At 41.9% G+C, this 18618-nt stretch overlaps 2 protein-coding genes across 2 annotated transcripts in view; one reads left to right on the top strand and one right to left on the bottom strand.

The window, feature by feature from the left end:
- The window catches only part of LOC147234894 (general transcription factor IIF subunit 2-like), a 43661-nt gene that overhangs the window by 14031 nt on the left and 11012 nt on the right, over positions 1-18618 (top strand). The gene's annotated exons all lie outside the window — the stretch shown is intronic.
- On the bottom strand, positions 4213-6222 carry kctd4 (potassium channel tetramerization domain containing 4). Its single transcript, XM_086145578.1, has one exon. The coding sequence runs from the start codon at positions 5926-5928 to the stop codon at positions 5155-5157; it is 774 nt and encodes a 257-aa protein (XP_086001704.1). The 5' UTR covers positions 5929-6222; the 3' UTR covers positions 4213-5154.

Raw genomic sequence — 18618 nt, 5'->3', positions numbered from 1 at the left:
CGACAGAGTATTCCTATTGAGGGATTTAAATAATCAGGGTATATCTTGCGTTTAGCTGATAATCTATGTAAAAATCTGAATAATTGTACTGTAAAGATTAGGTGTTTTTTCATGTTAGTTTTTTAAATGTAATGATCAAGCTTTGCCAAGTTTGAGGGTTTCCTATTCCTAGACTATACTTGTGCTGGTCATTCGGGTAAAACATATATAACTACCGCTTGAGAGCAAATCTTCAGTCAGTGTTTGGTCCTGATAGTTTTGTCTGAGCTTGGAACGGAAAGGTCGTCCCCTTCACTCTTCCACCTCTTCATCACCCTGTCCCTCTTCCTTCTCTGCTGTTTCCTGTCTATGGGGATTTTAGTGAGATAAAAATCTGAGGTATGTTAGTCATTTTCTGGCTGAAGGGCAGCACACAGCTGCAGTATAAGGTGGGCTGTGTATAAGAGAGAGAGAGAGAAGCAGCTTGTGAGCGTATGAGTTTGCCTGGCAACAGGTGAAAAGTCGTACGGTTTGAGCTTTTGTTACTGCTGTTATCGCTGCTCTCCTCTTTCTCCTCACTCGTGATTCCAACCTGCCATTTGGCCCGATGACTGGCGAGTGTAGCAGTTTCTGTCATAAAAAATGCATGAAGATGATCCGCAATTAAAAAGGTTGGATGTTGCTCATGGTATGTATGTGCCATCTGAGCAGTTCGGCTTGGTGGTATTTACTCCATTTGATGTGTATTGTTACGCTTCTATCATAGCAACTTACTGTACATCTAAAAGCTAATAGCACAACGGTGATCATGTCAGGGGACAGCGTAACATAAGTGCAACAACAGGGTGAATCTAACAGGACGTGGACAGTGCATGGAATGGTGCAGAGTGTGTGCCGGATGCAGAAGCAGTAGGGTTTGCGTTGCATGTGTTGTACTGTCTGCGGTGGGGTGGGGGGTTTGCTTGATGTCATGGATTGATGTGGGTGTGTGAATCACCATGGGCTTGGTGCTGTCACTGGCTGTAGTTGATGGTTTCAGTCGCCATGGGAGAAGTCTTTGTTTGCTGCTCTAAATGTGGTTCTGCTTGGTTATCATGATGCTGGCATCACCGCTGAAATTTACTGCTTAAACCCACATGCTATTTGCACATTATAATATCGAACTTGGAGGGAATGAATACTTTAAAATGTGTGACATTGAAAAAATAATCCCTCCCACATGCCTCCATGAAGAAAGTGGTTTCACATTAGTTATACCTATATCAGCCTGGATTTGTTTTGCATATGGAATTATAACCTCAATTTAGCCCTTAGTGCAATTCCTTTGATTTTTTTTTTTTTTCAATTTACTCAAGCCATTTACCTACACCCCCCCCCCCCACACACACACATACACACACACACACACACCCACACACACATACACACACCCTCTCCCTGTCTCTCTCTCACAGGTAAATTGTCAGCAAAATCCACCAACATACCACTGGGCGTCTTCTGTCCAAACTACCACAAAATATTTGGAAATGTACTGAAGTTGATGTGGTATATTTAGTGTTACTGTATGTGTATTCTCCACATACATAGGGGGCCATGTTTCGTTGGTGAACATTGTTTCACCTGCGAAGGTTGTCAGTTGTCCAGGTCGATCGCTGTCAAATCTTATCATGGAAAGTTGACTTTCTTACCTTGAAGATGTTCCTGCTCCTATACCTGAGGATTTTTCAGGTCTGAGTTCACTTTGTATCCTTTTCTGATTATCAGCTGTGTCCTTTTTGGTCACTGTTATTTCTGTGGCTTTTATTGATTTGTCAAATGACTAATTTCCCTTGACACTTCATTAGCTGCATCACCCCAATGCTGAGTTTGATTTGCAAATCAACAAATGATCACCGCAGGTAAGTCTTCAGGAAGCAGAGGACACTCTGAATTCTGCATTCTTTCCTGTTTAAGTTCTCATTGCCCAGTCAATGCACTGTTTCTGGGGAAGTTTCACTATTAATTGGATGAAGACACATGCCTTGCGTTGTGATTTAGACTGATAAAAGGAGGTCCTCCTTGAGGGAATGGGGCTGTTGGCCTATTTTGAGACACCAAATATCTCCACTGGAACTGGAAAAGAGCTCCCAGAAGGGGCTCTGCAGGTGGAGCAGCAGGCCAATGCAACTTCCTCTGGCACTGCCATTTTTCCGATGAAGATCATTTTATTAAAGTCCCAACACTGGAAAGTGTCAATGCGTTGGTGCGTGTGTGCGTGTGTGGGTGTGTCTGTTTAATTATCCTTATCAATCCGAGTAAATCTGATCTGGGACAAATATTAATCTGAAGTCATTTAACAAAGAGCTAGTTTGGAAAGATTAAATTATCCACCGGCAGCAAACCAAAAATGCCGTCCTTTCTCTGTGCTGTCATTTTTTCCTGGCGCGTGCCGTCAGTTATTAAGGTGACAAAAATATTTGAATGCGTTTTTATTTACATGTCATAAGATTGCCATAATCTTCAAATCTAAAAACATTTTAAAAATGAACGATATAAAATAATTTTAACATTTTAATTAAATAGTCGTTCATCATTTTCAAATGCCACAGGGAGCCGCATCAGAGGGACCAAAGAGCTGATGGTTGCCGACCCCTGGACTAGGTTGAGTATTTGAGATGGAGGGATTGCCCATAGCTTATATCCACCAAGCAGCATTCATCTCTGCTTGACTGAATGGAGTATGTGCAGGGTTAGTATTTCTCAGGCCTTTTGTCAGATAAATATCTTTGTTGTCTCATTACACCACTTCGTTAGTCAGGCGATGATGCTGAGTCACCATCACCTTGATGAGTCTTTTCAGTAGCAGAGGCACCAGTCAGTGGAGTGGAGGAGACCATTACTCTCCTAGATGGAGGTGTAGGGCCAGAGATGTGCAAGGGAGCAGAAACCCTGCTTAGCCAATCAATGCCCCACATTTCACTGATCAGTGTTGGGACCTACACTGATCTCCCATAACATTATGGTGACCGTATATAAACATGGCTGTCGGTGAACATTTTTCTGATTTTGACTTGGTGGATGTCCGTGACTTTCAAGGGCCAAAACCTGGTGGGTTGTTGACTGGAAGCTGCAGCTCCTGGTCTCCAGTGATTGTTACCTTCAAGAAATGATAATGAAATGGATCTGAGATGGCTTGAGGAACATTGTGACAAGTTCAAGTTGTTGGCATGTAGATTATTCAGATCTCAGTCCAGCTTGAAGCATTTGGGATTGTGCCGGACAAACAAATCTGATACTTGGAGGCCCCATCTGGCTACTTCCAGGACTTAAGGCATCAGCTGCGAATATCGTGCCAGATATTACAGAACACCCTCAGAGTTCTGATCAAACTGGCCCATAACTGTTTGGTGGCAAAAAGCAGGACCCCCACTATATCAAGCAGGTGGTCATTATGTAATGGCCAATTGGTGTTTTCAGATTGGTCAGAAAGTTTCACTTTTAGCTCATGCTATGGAAGAAATGACCCTTTGAAACAGAACGATTCAGGGTGTTTGGCACACTGGCTCTTGTTTCTGTTTAGTAGATTTGATTGTATGGTTTTGCTGGTATCCACCCTTCCTCTGTAAAGGTAATGGACACATTTTTCCCTATAAGCGTTAGCGTGTGAAGTCCCGACCTAACAAATCTTCTGTAGGAACCACCAGAGTATAGCTCTTTTTTACACTTTACACTGATCTCCTGGACGGGGTTTTTTGAACATTTCTTCATTTAGGAGCAATAAATACCTTTTAAGAGGCCTTACCCAATTGGAGACAGTTTAGTCCTTTTTCAATTTGACAGTTATGACTGTTAGGCGTCACTATTCAAATATCACTATAGAAGTAAAGCAGGAACAGCATGTGTCTGTTGACTGAACTCTAGTGATAAAGATTGCATGTTGTTGCATCCATTGTTCAGTATTCTGAATTGCACTTTTATATATAGTTGTATATGATATAGAGTATAGTGCTGAGTAACTTACTTATGTTGAGAGTGAGTTTACTGCTTACCGAAGACCTGAAAAGGTTTGTGAAGAAGAACGGTTACTTTCTGATAAAAACACAGAGCCCAATTTCTTTACATTTCTCAATCATTTTTGGCTTAATCATTTTACATCGTTGATTTCAGATAATGGCTTAGCTTTATTAACAGTTAAGAACCAGGTCATGATACAACAGGCTTTACTAAAATTCAATTTCCATAAAACGCTTTCCAGTACAGATTTCAAGATTTCCTTTTTATTTGTAAAATGTTCACATCAAAAAGTAAAGAGCATTGTTGTTCCACTATCTTCACAAAGGCACACGGCACCAACAAACACACTGTGCACACATGTATCATGCAAGATTCAAAGCCCTTACACTAATCACGGTTGTTTGCACTGAACCTCAACTCGATGCTTCAGTCAGATTTGGATGTCTGTTAAGTTGCTGTTATTTCCCCATGAGGCTCTGGAGAGGTTAATACACCAAACATGAGTTATTATCCATCTAAAAACAACACATTATCATAGCAACAACACACACACACACACATACACACACATATACATACATACATGGATTCATACGTACATATCAATCATACACACACACACACACAATAGTTTGTAAAAGCTGAATGGCACATTAGTGCATATCACGGCTGGTTCTGAAGGCTTTGCAGCTGTTGAAAAAGCAACAGAAGCATTTCTTGTGCAGAAATTCACTGATAAAGCTGATGACTTTTTTTTAAAGAATTCTCAATTGCTTGCTCTTGCTTGCTGTGGAAATCACTGCTGCCCCTCTATTCACCTGCAACTGCCGGTAAGATTACATTTAGATACTAATGCTAAGATGGACTAGATTGTTCTGATTATATTGAGACTAGCTTTCAAAGCAGTGCAAAGAATGATCCAAAGGTCCATTCTCCAGTTAATACCACCAAAATCACCCACGGTTACCTGAACTGTATCGAATCCTGTGTTTGTGAGCCAACATTGAGCAGTGAAGATATTGACACTATCCTATCGGAAAACTTGACAAGTTGGTTTTCCTACCATCCATAACATATTACAGGTGAAAACATATACATGACTTTCAGGCTAATATCATTGTTAACAGAGTGGATATTAAATCAGGCACTACGCTTTTCCTCATTACCTCCCGTCCCTCCACCCTACTTGACAAAATGCAAGGCCTCGGCAGACACAACGGAGCCCTTGCTGCTGTCGAGGCTGGTGATCAGCTTGAAGCCCGATCTCAGTGCTAGCATCACTGTCTCTAGTTTAAGACAATCCAGTGTGCACACGAATGTGCTGTCCTCCTTCAGGACCAGCCGCGAGCCCGGCTCCGACTTGATGAAGTGTCGGAACTGGATCACGTTGGACGACACCTCGAATTCTTCTGGAAAGCCATCCAGGCGGCTCTTGGAGATCTGCACCAGCCTCCCTTTGACCTTATCGATGAACAGGGCGTCGCTGCAGTACACTTTTAGGCCTTGTGACCTCTCGTGGCTATCCGTCACCTCCAAGAAGGCGGGCTCTCGCTGGGCCGCCCTCTGACTTTCCCACTCGACAATGGCTTCTACCAGTTCACTCAGACGATAAAAATCAGCCTCTTTTCGCAAGAGCCCCACCTCCCGAAAGTCGTCCGGTAGCTGAAGCTCTCCGGTCCGGAGGTAGTTCAGCACGTGCCGAAAAACCGGACCATCTCTGTCTATGAACGGGTTGCCCATGGAGTCGGTGTGCTGGACAGGTTTCTTACCATTGGCCAGCTCCTCCAGAAACGAACCCTGGTGTTTGGCGAGAGTGGTCCGGTGAGCGGTGTACAGGAACCCCCCTACATTTAGCGTGATGGTGCCCGATGAAGGTTTCTTGATGCTTTTGCTGGGGAGTAAGTCTGGGTTGATGTGCCTCAGTTCACTTTCCATCCTTCTGAGGTTCCATTCCATTCTCCAGTCAACCTCTCAGCCTTGAGCCAGCCTCCTCAGAGCTGGTCTGCCTGCGTGTCAGCCACACAGAGAGAGTCTGTTTCTTCTCCCTCAGCCCTTTTGGATCTGCCGGGGTGAGTGTGTGGTGCCGCTGAGCAAATGGAAACGTGTTGTCAGCTGTGGTAGAGTGAGAGTGAATGTGTCTAGGAGGGCGTGATGGTGGATGGCTGTCTGGCGGAGGAGCTACAGCCAACTGAGCGCTGAAAACAGTCCGGCTCTGTGCTGCTTGGCGTCCCTCCTCTTACTCTCTCGCTCCCTCTCGCTTTCTCTCTCTCTCTGCCTTTCTCACCCCCCCCCCCTTTCCCCGTTTCCTTCTCGGGCTCTTAGGAGTGGGTGGGCAGACAGCATCACATTTAGTATACAGAAAGAGAGCGAATAGAAACACAAACAACACAAGGGTACAAAGTCTTCATTTTTTTTTTCATACGAGGTGCTAAGCAGAGCTCTGAGGCAATTAGCATGGGTGCGCACACACACAAACACACACACACACACACACACGCACGGCCTCCTGTTATCATATGGGGAAATGTGTTTCCATCATTTTTTGTTGTCGAAATGGTGTCAGTTTGTGTGCATCTGAATATAAAGCCCCTTTTGCAGCCAGATCCATCTGTTCTCCTTGCGGCATTGGAAAGGGACAGGAATCTTTTTCTCTTTTTTTCTCCCGAATGCAGTTCATCTTAATTTGGTGCTTAAAACCACGTGGTTCCTCTCCCACCTCTGGTGGTAGCATGGAGTAGGCTGCCAGTCTATATCCAGATGAAAGCGACAACATCAATGTGAATGGTAATTAGCCCATTTTCTTACTAAGATGGTAGCAAGAAGCTGCCTGTCTTTAAAACAATTATTTTTGCATTGATTTGTGTGTGTGTGTGTGTGTGTGTGTGTGTGTGCGCGCGCTGCCATCTGAGTGCCTGTGGTGGAAATGAACCAATTAGTCAATTGTGGTCTTGTCACAAAAGCATTGGCCTGTGTCCCTCCGCTGGGAACTTTCCTGAGACTAATGATTAACTGCAAATGTTTCATAGCTCCGCCAGTGATTTTCCTGTTTGACTCAACTAATTAATAAATTAGAGGTAGGAATCAATAGGACCTTCAAATATTATGATACATAAGTCACAATATGATATTTTGGCAATTATACAACAATTTCATGTTTTTTTTTTAACAGCTGTTGTTTTCCCACAGCAAATCGTTTTCAGGCATGAAGATTCAGGAACGATTAAAACCTCTCCTAAATGTTGTAGAGCTGTGAATTTCCAGGTCTTTTCTCCTCTTCCCTGGGACTAAAGCAACAGATAATTTTTCAAGCCTTGTGCAGAAATGCTCTCGACAGATTGTGATACCTGTTTTTTTTTCAATGACTAGCCAAAATCCTACCACATTCGTAAACCTTAAATAAGGGAGAATCATCAGATTTGTTTTTTTAAGTATTTGCCATGCCATGTATAATGTGATAAAACAGCATGATGAATGCCTTTAAGCTGGTCTTAACTGTGACGAGATGAATGCCATCTAATATATTACTAGTAGGTATATTACTGGTCACCCCACCAGGTCAGGGATTCCTTTGAGAAATATTTTTAATACTTTCATATCTGAGGACCTTTCACCCAGGAAAGCAGAGAGAAAAAAAACCCACCTGCGGAACATATGCGCCTCTTTTGAAAACACATCAACAAACATTTATTGCTGCGATTGGGCTGAAAATAGAAGTGCACTGCGTGAGGAATAAATAAAGCTTTATGTGATTCGACACCCTTAGACTAAATGACTGTAGCAGTCATCAGTGTGGGTTTCTGAAATACGGCATTTCTCTCTCCGCTAGTGGCAAATCCCTCTCTGTCGCTGTGCCACTTTTCTGATCATACATGTGTAATGGTAACATAATCAGAAACACGTAATTGGAATTGCAAAAAGGCCATTATCCGTCCGAGTGGATCGGTCCTGGGTTGACCTGTTTTCTGCCTTGTGTTCATTAAACCCGGCTAATTGAGGACGATCATTATCCTCAAAGTGTTTGAAAATCTGCCCACTGTCGCTGCCGAAGGAAGAAGCAGTGGCAGCAAGGAGAGCTGGATTAATTTCACAAAATGCTCGAAGCAAGGACTCCTTTTTTCATTTAAGGATGGTGAATTATTCATTCAGCAGCTCTTGGAGCTTGTGGTGAACCATGAAGTCACTGACTGCTGTGAAGCTGGCATGGCAACCACTTAAAATAGGGTCTTATTTGAGCTGTCACTTGCTTGGTTTATTCAATATGGAAGCTTTTCTACTGCGTGCATTTGGGAGATAATTCATCTACATGATTTGATACGGTCCACTTGAGCAGGTTGGATTCATCTAATAGATCTGATTAATTTAGCAGGTTTGTGCGCTTTCTTTAGATGAGCGAATACATTGCGACGGGGTCAAAAACTTTCTCTTTATGAGGATCTGCATGAGTCCAAGTTTGACTTCAGACTGGAGACTGAGCATTTCTGTAATATGTGTTTTGTTTTGCCCCAGACTGGATGCTGTGTGTGTTTTCTGAGTGCTTCATGAATACGCTTCTTGCACGGGTGTGTGTGATTGTTGCACTGGGCAACAGTAAATCACAGCGTAATTCCGCTTTGCATGGAAAAGGTCTGGCTGCCTCTGATGTTCACTTGGCGTGCTGACACGTTGTGAGCCCCCCTGTGGGCAAACTGATTGACATTTAAGCACCGGGGTTGCATGACTTTCTTTCTTTTTTAAGTGATTTTGCAGCTGCCTAAATGGTAAACTTTGGACAAATTTGTCTTCTGGGATTTCAGGTCACAAGTACCTAAATGCCGTAGGTGTTTATTCTTCCACTGCAGTACCTCCACGCTTGTTTGTGTGTGTGCAATCGCAGTAAAACTACATAGCAGTGGAAACTCACTGCATGGTTAATGAATGGAATTATCACATTTCTATAATGAAGCAGCCTGAAGGCCCGGACAAGCTCTAATAGAAAATTATATTTGGAGATTCAATCAGTGTATGAGCCTCCACCCCTGAACTCCTCATTGCTTCCTTGTTGTCATCATTAGCAGAGAATACATCACATGTCTCATCTGTGTCTTTATGGGGAAAAAATAACTTTTGTCTCTAAACAATTAATAGTGTTGTTTGTTTCTATTCAGATTTTATTTTTATAGTTACACACTCTTCACATGCACTCATTTCAGTCAAAATAACAATCAGTACTTTTTAGCTAAATCAACCCGCTCCTAAAGCATTTCATTTTCAACCTCTGTGGAAAACCATCAGCTCCAAATAAGTGTTTCCACATTAGTGAGCAGCGCAGCTTTTACTATCGTCCCTCTAAGTATATGATAGAAACCCCACAGTGCCCTCTAACGCTGCTGCACCACAGGTCTCTTTCTCATCTTGTTACTACCTGTTGGCATGGTGTACATTTGCATTCAGTGTTTGCATTTCAATGTTTATCTGATCCAGAGCTCTGAGGATGTATCAAGGACAAAACCTGTTAGTGCAGTGTAAATAAATCTATATCTGTCCGTGCCGTTTCACGCAATCTGCATCGGTTGGTAGAGATTCAGCATCACAGCTTCAAACATGACCTCGTCACACTTTGCATCTTCACACACACCTAACTGCAGTACAAATGTGCTGCAGTATAAATGTGCACATTCTGGTGTGCTGCAGCGAGTGTGACAGAAAACTGTCAGAGTATGGTGTAGTTTGAACCAGAACGCTCTGTCCCACCGTTTCATGTCTTCATTCTTAGACAGTGAAATGCAACAGCTGCTCGGTACCCCTGACCAAACAACAGTTTTGCTTGAAGTTTTTTTGTTTTTAATTCATCATGGAACCAGATTTTAGCAAATTAAAAGGTCACTCGTGTGAGAAAAGTAGAAAATGCCCCCAGTTTGATCAATGAATGCAATTTAATCACAAAAAAATCAAAATATTAATATCACACACTTCTTTTTGTATGAACTGAATGAAGTTTAAAGGTTATGATGCGAGGAAAAATAAAATGACCGAGAAGAGGCATCAACATAGTAAGCGGAAGATCTTTGACATAGTTGTATTTATTGGTCTAAATAGCACATGTGGGTTTTGTGTGTTGGTGTCTTGTATATGGTCAAACAGATGGAACAGGAAACTTGCAAAGACAGCAATGGTGTTTGGAGGCTTGGTAGGCGGCAGCGTGTTTGTTGTGTTTAACATTAGGAAGGTCAGAGCTTTGAGGAAAGCATTGAAGCACACAGAGGTAAGAAACGAGTGTGAGGGGGTGGATGAGCAACCTCCTCACCCTCGCAACTGTCTCTCTCCTTCCACTGTCTTCTCTCATCCCTCTGCTTACCTTGGCCTGAAGGACCATCTCAAGCTAATGCCTTCAGATATGTTGTAATATTTCATCCTTCAGTCCGGTTCTGTTTCACATGCTTTTTTTTTCATTCTCTGAATGGTTTGTCATTTTACACAGTTCTTTGAAGGACCGCAAGTATTGAAATCAACCCCTGACCTTTTGAGTAAATAAAGGCTGTTAAAGTATTTCAGTGGCCTATGGGGGTGTTTTTAGAGCGAGAATGTTTTTGTTAAGCGTCTGACAAAATGCATTAATAGTAACACATAACGCCGTCACAGTGAGACCTTTTAATGCACATTTCTGCATCGCTGTGCATTACTTTTGCAGTGGGTTGACGGAGTCCACTCTGGTGTGAAAAGCATTAGAACCGGGGGGGGGGGGGGGGGGGGTTCCATAATCATAGGTAAAGTGTATAGAAAAAAAAAAAAAAAGAGTATTTATAAATGCTAAAATAACACTGACCCATCACTTGAGGACATTTATAACACACGCGCCTCAGGAGAGCCCGCAGCATCCTCGGAGATCCATCCTATCCTGGACACCACCTACTCCAACTGTTGCCCTTAATGAGGCAGTTTAGGACAATCAATGCAAAAAGCAAACAAACTGAAGAACAGTTTTTACCCCAGAGCAGTCATTGCACTAAATTCGGCACAACCCTAAACACTTGAACGTCACATACAGTACAGTGCAATAAACACTTTTTTAATTTTTTTACTTATTCACTTTTTACTCTTCTAAATATTAATCTATTTATTCTTCCAAATGTTATCTATATTTTTTTAATATTTTTGGTCTTCTATTTTTTCTGACTTATCGCTAGCCCAGATAAGCTGCTATCGTTGTATTGTTGTGCTTGTCCTGCTTTTTAAGGTTGTTTTTGTCTGTTTTTGATTCCACTGAACCTGAGAGCTACTATCTCTAGATTTCGTTACACTGTGTAATGACAATAAGTCTTGAATCCTTGAATGAATCCTGACGTGGTTTAAACCATCTACTGGGAGATTTCCCTATCAGGTGCATTGATTGCTGTATAGTTTATGAACATTTATTCTTTAAAAACTGGAGCCGTTTTCCTGAAACTTAAACCTGAGATTCCCTCCCCATGGTTGATTCTTGCGGCATATTGCAGATGTTGACTTCTGCGATTCTGAGTGATTTCCCCCAACAGCACCACATCAACCTCCTCCAAGTGCTGATGACTTCTGTGAGAATGCCTGCCATTCGCCGCTCTGTTTGTGGCTCGTGGTTGGACTGTGCTCATGTGTTCGTGGTGTAAAGTCTCGGGGCAGGAGTTCCAGCTGCTAAACCCTTAAGCTGTAAACATTTGTGAGGATCATGACTCACAAGCATATATTCTCCGTTTATTGTCTGCACTTAGCCCGCTATTGTTTTGACATTACATGAGCAAAATTCTGTAATTAAGTGCAGGCCATGACGGGCTGGCAGACTCGATGTGATTGTGTTACACAACAATGTGGGAGAACAGTGATTACAGCTTAGGCTAAGACTGAAGTGCATAAAATGTTTTTTTTTTTTTTTTTTCTATGCTACTTTTATTTGCATATCCCACCACCACAACTCTACCAGATACTCCATCCACTAGGGTGTTTGAAATTTCCTTTATAAAAAAAATACAATGCTTCTCTGGTTTGTTTTGCAGAGGGTAATGATTTCCTCATTATACACTCTAGTAAATCCTTCTCATTAAAAAAAAAAAATCTTGAATAGATGAATATGCAAATTCTCATTCCATGAGTATATTCCGGGCAACAAGTCTTCTTAACTACCAAGGCTGTTCCAGTGTGCCTGTGTTTGTGACTTGCAGGATTGTGGATTCTGCATCACGCTAGAGTGCGGAACACTTGACAAGAATTAGTTTCAAAGTATTTGCAAGTAGGACAGATTTTTGTCAATGCAATTTAAATGTCACACAAATATTTTACAAATGTAAATGGCCATCAGTCATAGACACAATCTCCCATTACTTTGGTCTTCAGGTGAGTCAAAGTGGGTGGACTTTGGCTTTCATAGGGTGTGGACCCTTATATTGGTGAAAATAACAATCTTCAGTTGGTGAAATGAAAATGGAAACATACAAAAGAAAGACAAAGGCTGAATTCATTGGTACTCAGTTTTTAGTTTGGATAAAGAACTATTATAATCTGTTACGTCCCTGACGCTCGATTAGAGATAGTATAAACAGGTCACACATTTTAAAAGATAATCTCGTGCATACAAGTAGAGGTGTCTGATCAATTGAATAACCATCAACTATGTGGTTTTATGAAGCCCTGATTAAAGATGCTCTGGGTTTCAGATACTAAGGATCTGCTGAAGGCGTGGACTAGATATCAATCCAGAGGTTTGCAGATCTAGTGGGAAGCCAAAGTATTTATCTCAACTGCTCCTCCCCCACATAGAGCCTTGAGCTACACTGCCCGTGGTCAGTACACATCCCATGCCGGTCTTTTCTAACTATATAATCCATGCTCAGATAACCTTTTTCTGCGTTCTGAAGAGAGGGACCGTCCTGTGTCCCCATGGCCTTGACCTTGCTTGACTGCAGCTACGGCACAGCTTGTATGTTTGGGTAGCACCTTCGGCAGTCATGTGTTCACGCATGCTTTCTCGTGTGTGGGCGTGTTTTTAGACATGTTGCTGGCAAGTACTCCGGCGCTTTCCAGCCCGTTATTGCACATAATGCATTCATTTGTGGAAAATGCAAAGATGAACATTAGTGAGCTATGTGACATGTCATGCTGTGCACCTTAACATCTTAAACAGACTCTTGCTGCCCTCCACAGAATTTCCTATGACACGTGATGTCAGACAGTATGTGATGGTTACTATGGTTACCAAAGCCATCGCACCTGCACTTGTTGAGCTTTCAGTAACTAATGATTCAAGGCTTTTTTTAATTAAATGACAAGTTGGAAACCTTCAGTATTGCGTCAACATGCCTCAACAAAGAGAACCAAAAACAAAACAGGGTTTTCTGTAAATCTTCATCTTTTCCTCACACAATCAAAAGCCTCATGACTGTGCTGTATCAAAGGCATTTTAAATCTCAATCTTTTCCATGTATGCTGTTCCTGCTCAACCCTTTAATACAAGTTATATCAAAGTATCAATGAATGGCTAAGGAAGATTCTCCATGCATGGTCAAAGGATTCAAAGGATTAGTGGTAATTAAGATTTGCCTCAGATGTATGAAAATGTAATCTGTGCAAACTCTTTCAATGTCTGGGTTGAAATTTTGTACACAAATAAAAACAAAAGCAGTAAGAAAATGGAATGGTACTATAGATTACTGTAATTTCCAGACTATTGAGCGCACCTGAATATAATGTATACACATACATGTACATGCATGTGTGTGTGTGTGTGTGTGTGTGTGTGTGTGTGTGTGTGAATATATATATATATATATATATATATATATATATATATATATATATATATATATATATGATATAAAACTAAAATTAAACAAATAAATTTATGTGAACATATATAGGCCACATTTGTCTATAAGCCACAGGTGTCCACATTGTAACATGAGATATTTACACGTAAACATTTTTTTAACTTTAAATACGTACCGGTAATGTCCACAAATACGTACTGGAAATATCGTTATCAGATACACTTAACGTACTAAGACAACTCCAGGCCAAGATTTGAGTTTGACTTCTCCCCGTCCATGGAATCTTAATTTCATGCCATGCAGTAAGTATGAAACTTTGACTTAATTTTGGGTAATTTCAGTTATCACTGTTAAAACTGTCTTTCAAGTCTGAAGTGATCCATATAGTACTTTATCATTTATTTATTTATAGTTATCATTTATTTATCTGATCTTTTCACACAATCCATGACTATAGTGATGATGAAATGTGCAAATAATGAATACTGAAACCTGAGTAGTAACATCTAGTGTTGAGCAGACATGATTTGCATTTCCATTTTATTCATGTATTCCTAAGTTGTAGAGGAGGTGAGTAATTAGATTTGTTGGTTTGCTGTGGATGTTAAGATGCTTTTATTAAGGAACCACATGTTGATGGAGGCAAACAGTTTTTATTTTATCCATACACGTGGGCGGACATCAGTAAAAGAACTGCTTTAACAGCTGTAAATGGAACATCCCATTATCTGTCAGAACACAAAAGGAGCAGTGGCACAAAGCGGTGGCAGTCGAAGCCGACAGATTGGTGACCCCTATGTGCTGCTGCCGTCACCAAGTGACGACATTTCAGGCTGGCACTTGAGCGGGGAACTACATCATCCGTCATAGTCCTCTCCCACTCAATGACGTCACTGCTGAGGGGAATAGACACACGCGCGGACACATGCACTCGTTGACATCGGAAAGGATTTGTTCCTCGTCACTGTCTACAAGACCCCTAGCACTCACAAACAACACAACCACAGTTGCCACTAAAACACCAATGCTCACCAACTGAACTCCGCCATTCCTGGAAAGTTGACCAGGAAATGGGGCCTCAAGACAAGTGAGAGACCACTGACAGTGGCAACAAGATCGTCAGCCTTTAGCGGTCAACGTTAGGCCCCCTGCTCATAGTGGTTAGTTGTGTAGTAGCCATGGCAAACCAGTAGTATTTCTTGACCTTCACTGACCTTTTCAATGAACAATTCAAAGAGCGGCAGAGATGGGCCACATTACCGTTGTGTATTGTGTTGTGTCCAGGTATGTCTCCGGAGGATGCTACTGAGGACAGTTAGTTATGAGGATTACTTACTTAGGAGTCTGCCCAACTCTTAATAGTATTCAACAATTACTATTACTACAAGCGGGAGTCTAACATTGTTACGGCAGAGCTCATCGCTCCATTGTTGTGCTCTAAGATTTTTTTCATTTTCCAGATTTATAGTTTGGTTTTAGCACTGATATGGTCAAACGTTGTCCCAGGGCATTTGTAATTGTGACACCCGCAACCTGAAGGTCCCCCTTGGGAGGTGGTTAGCCAAACCGCAGTTGAAGCTGTCAAGTGATTGGACTTCAGCTCTTGTCTTGTTTTCGGCATTGTAAATATCTTTGTCAAAGGCCACACTACTTTGTTTCCTTGGTCCAAAAACACCCTCAAAAGTCTAGCTGTGGACAAGGATGAAATCCCTTGAAGATCCAAAGCTTGTTTCTCTAACCGCATAGCATTATAATGCTATGCTGATGGTAGCAGGTGTTAGCTGTTTTGCCCAGATTGTTCACCATGACGGTGAGGTTAGCACGGCAGGTTTGATTTGGGACAAGGGATCTGGAACCCCCATTTTCTCATTTGTATAGCGTATATTTCTTATTTTATTGTTGCGTGGCTCTGGTCAATAACATACATAGCTATTTGTGACGATAGCAAGCTAGCTAACTCGGACAAGGCCGAGATAAACAACTCCCGACTGCAACGATGATATTGTAACGTTAAATGTAATCTAATGTCTGTGTCCTTTTGAAACGTGCGGTGATCCCTTTTTGCTGCTGCTGTCTAAAATCGCATAGTTGACTTTCCAAAAATAACACTTTCTCCAGGGTTTTCCGTCACACGCAGTGAGAGCGCCATGCTGACCGTGACTGCCTGGGCACCATGTGGGACTACGCAACAGTAACTAAGGGGGATGGGGCTTAGCTAAGGGCGACTCATAATGAGACAGTGTAAGCAAGTGGTCTGTGCTTTATTGTTAAATGCTATAAGCCATAGCTCATTCACTTAGAGGGTGACATCTGTTATTTAATAAGGAGGTAACCACGGAGACTGAGGATAATGTTAGGAGCGCACATTGTAGAGTTCAAGACTAGTACCTCACGGCGTTGCCTCCTCCACAACCCCACTCATGACCAGCTATCAGGCCAGCAGTGGGAAACGACTTGCTTTTCTCCACCTCCACAGATAGTTTCAGTTTTCGATACAGCTAAAATGTTAAAATTCTCGAATTTTATTTGTTTGTGTTTAGCCTCAGTCTCGCGTGATGGCTCATTGAGCGAGCTGGGCTGCACTACCCTCTCAGCGCCAGATTTCTCTCCAGGTATTCTCGGCCATCAACTGTGAGGCTTGATTTACACCAGGAGTCTGACAAAAAACTATTCATTCACACATCTCAATGATATATAGAGCATGGGTAAATGAATACTTTAACGATATATAGTCACAGAATGGGAATGGAGCTGGCACCAATCCCTGTGTGGTTAGCAGTCTGGATTATTAGCTACCAGGCTAGCGATGCTAAACAGTTAACATGGTCACCCTTCATGCACACCAGTATGTTCAATGATCACATCGGGAGGCCATGTCTACCTGCTATTGCATGTTTCCTGATGTAGCATGCTGAGCTAACATGGCGGCATAACCCCAATAGTTGGTGTCCGCTGGTTCACTCGGCTTTCTGAGTGGAAAATCCTGGGAGGAAACAAAAACTAAGAAACAAAGATACAAACAAAACTTAAGAAAATCGCCAGGGGGACAGGGGATGTTTATTTCTATAGTAGGGCAGTATTTGACATATCTGGTGTGTACATCGTATGTTGTCGTATCCACTGCTTTTTTTTTGTCTACATTGGGTGGCATGTTGAGGCTACAGGGAGAGGAGATCAACAAGGCTTTCAAGTACTCAGGGTCGACAGTCCAGAGCAACTTCTTCTTTCGGCTTTTCCCGTCAGGGGTCGCCACAGCGAGTCAACTTTCTCCATCTAACCCTATTCTTTGTATCCTCCTCTCTCACACCAACTACCTTCATATCCTCTCTCACTACGTCCATAAATCTTCTCTTTGGTCTTCCTCGAGACCTCTTGCCTGGCAGCTCCAATTCCAGCAATCGTCTACCAATATATTCTCTATCACAACAGAGTGTGGAATACAGGTAACGAGACGGGTTCAAGTAGGTTTGAATGGGTGGAGAAAAGTGTCAGGGATACTATGAGATAGAAGACTATCGCCCAGAATGAAAGGAAAAGGTGGAGGAGACAGCGGTGAGACCAGCCATGCTATATGGACTAGAAACAGTGACCATGACCAAAAGACACAAGGCAGAACTGGAGGTCGAAGAGATGAAGATGTTGAGGTTCTCTTTGGGAGTGGCCAGGATGGTAGGATTAGGAATGAGTCCATCAGAGGGACAGCATATAAGAGGAGGAATAGTGAATATATTGGTAGACACATACTGGAAATTGAGCTGCCAGGCTGGCGGTCTAGAGGGAGACCAAAGAGAAGATTTACGGATGTAGAGAGGATATGATCTTTGCAGGAGGATATGAAGTTAGTTGGCGTGAGAGAGGAGGATACAGAGAACAGGGTTAGATGGAGATGGTTGATTCGCTGTGGTGACCCCTGAAGGGAAAAGGCCAAAGGAAAAGAAGAATTTTATTCGTGATAAATGAATTCGCCCAAGGAATTAATAAAGAACTATAGTGAATTTGAACCTCGCTGGTTGTGTGAGCTTCGGCATGTTAAAAGTGCCAGGGTGTGTTGTTAAATTATGTAAGAGGTTCCCAGAGTTGTTGCTGGGTGATGCAAGGTTATCATGGTTGAAGCTGTGGAGCTATGGTTGGGATGAAATAAGAGCGCATGCTACTTCTAAACCTTCTAGTATAACTTATCCAAGTTTTTATATAACATTGAAGTAGTCCATCCATGTCACATGAGCAGAACCACAGTGTATAGCCTGCTAAAAATAACAGAGCACGAAGTGGTGTATATATTTAGCAATTGATTCTTTTGCATATTAAAGTTATGAAAATGAATTATATTTTTTATGTGTTTGTCTTTAACAGTAATCTTTGGATGGGAAAAGATAAATCCAAAGTATGTGGTATCTATTAAATATGCTTCAAAAAGGAATCGGTATCAAATCACAAAAGTGCGGTATGGTGAGTACTAGTTTAGACACTGCGCTTTGGGCCTTCAGCTCTGACATCTGATTGGCTGCCATAGTCACATGGCACAGAAGTCCATCTAAAATTCGCTGGGGCTAGTTTTCAAACACTTACGTAATGAATAAAAATCTTAGAGATGAGATCTAATTTGCAAGTTTCATGTTGGAACAGTGATCTCGCGATATCTCCTAAAGTATCGATTCCAAAATATCAATCGGCCAAAATGGAGGTGTAGATACCTGGGTATCTCTACGCCCACTCCCTGTTCTGACCTGCATTGTCCTCCCATGGGTGCTTTTTTGTTTAATGTTCTCAGCAGCATGAAGGACAAGAAAGGTTTTTTTTTTTTTTTTAAACAAGATTTCTTTATTTTTGTATTTTGATTCAGTTCCACCATAAGTTCCACACTTTGTTTTGGAGT

This window comes from Fistularia commersonii, chromosome 4 (assembly GCF_037954325.1).
Source record: "Fistularia commersonii isolate RoL2024-O1a breed Wild chromosome 4, RoL_Fcom_v1.0, whole genome shotgun sequence".
In the NCBI taxonomy this organism is placed as follows: domain Eukaryota; kingdom Metazoa; phylum Chordata; class Actinopteri; order Syngnathiformes; family Fistulariidae; genus Fistularia; species Fistularia commersonii.
The sequence above is the reverse complement of the archived record's forward strand: the minus strand, read 5'-3'. Positions and strand labels throughout refer to the sequence as shown.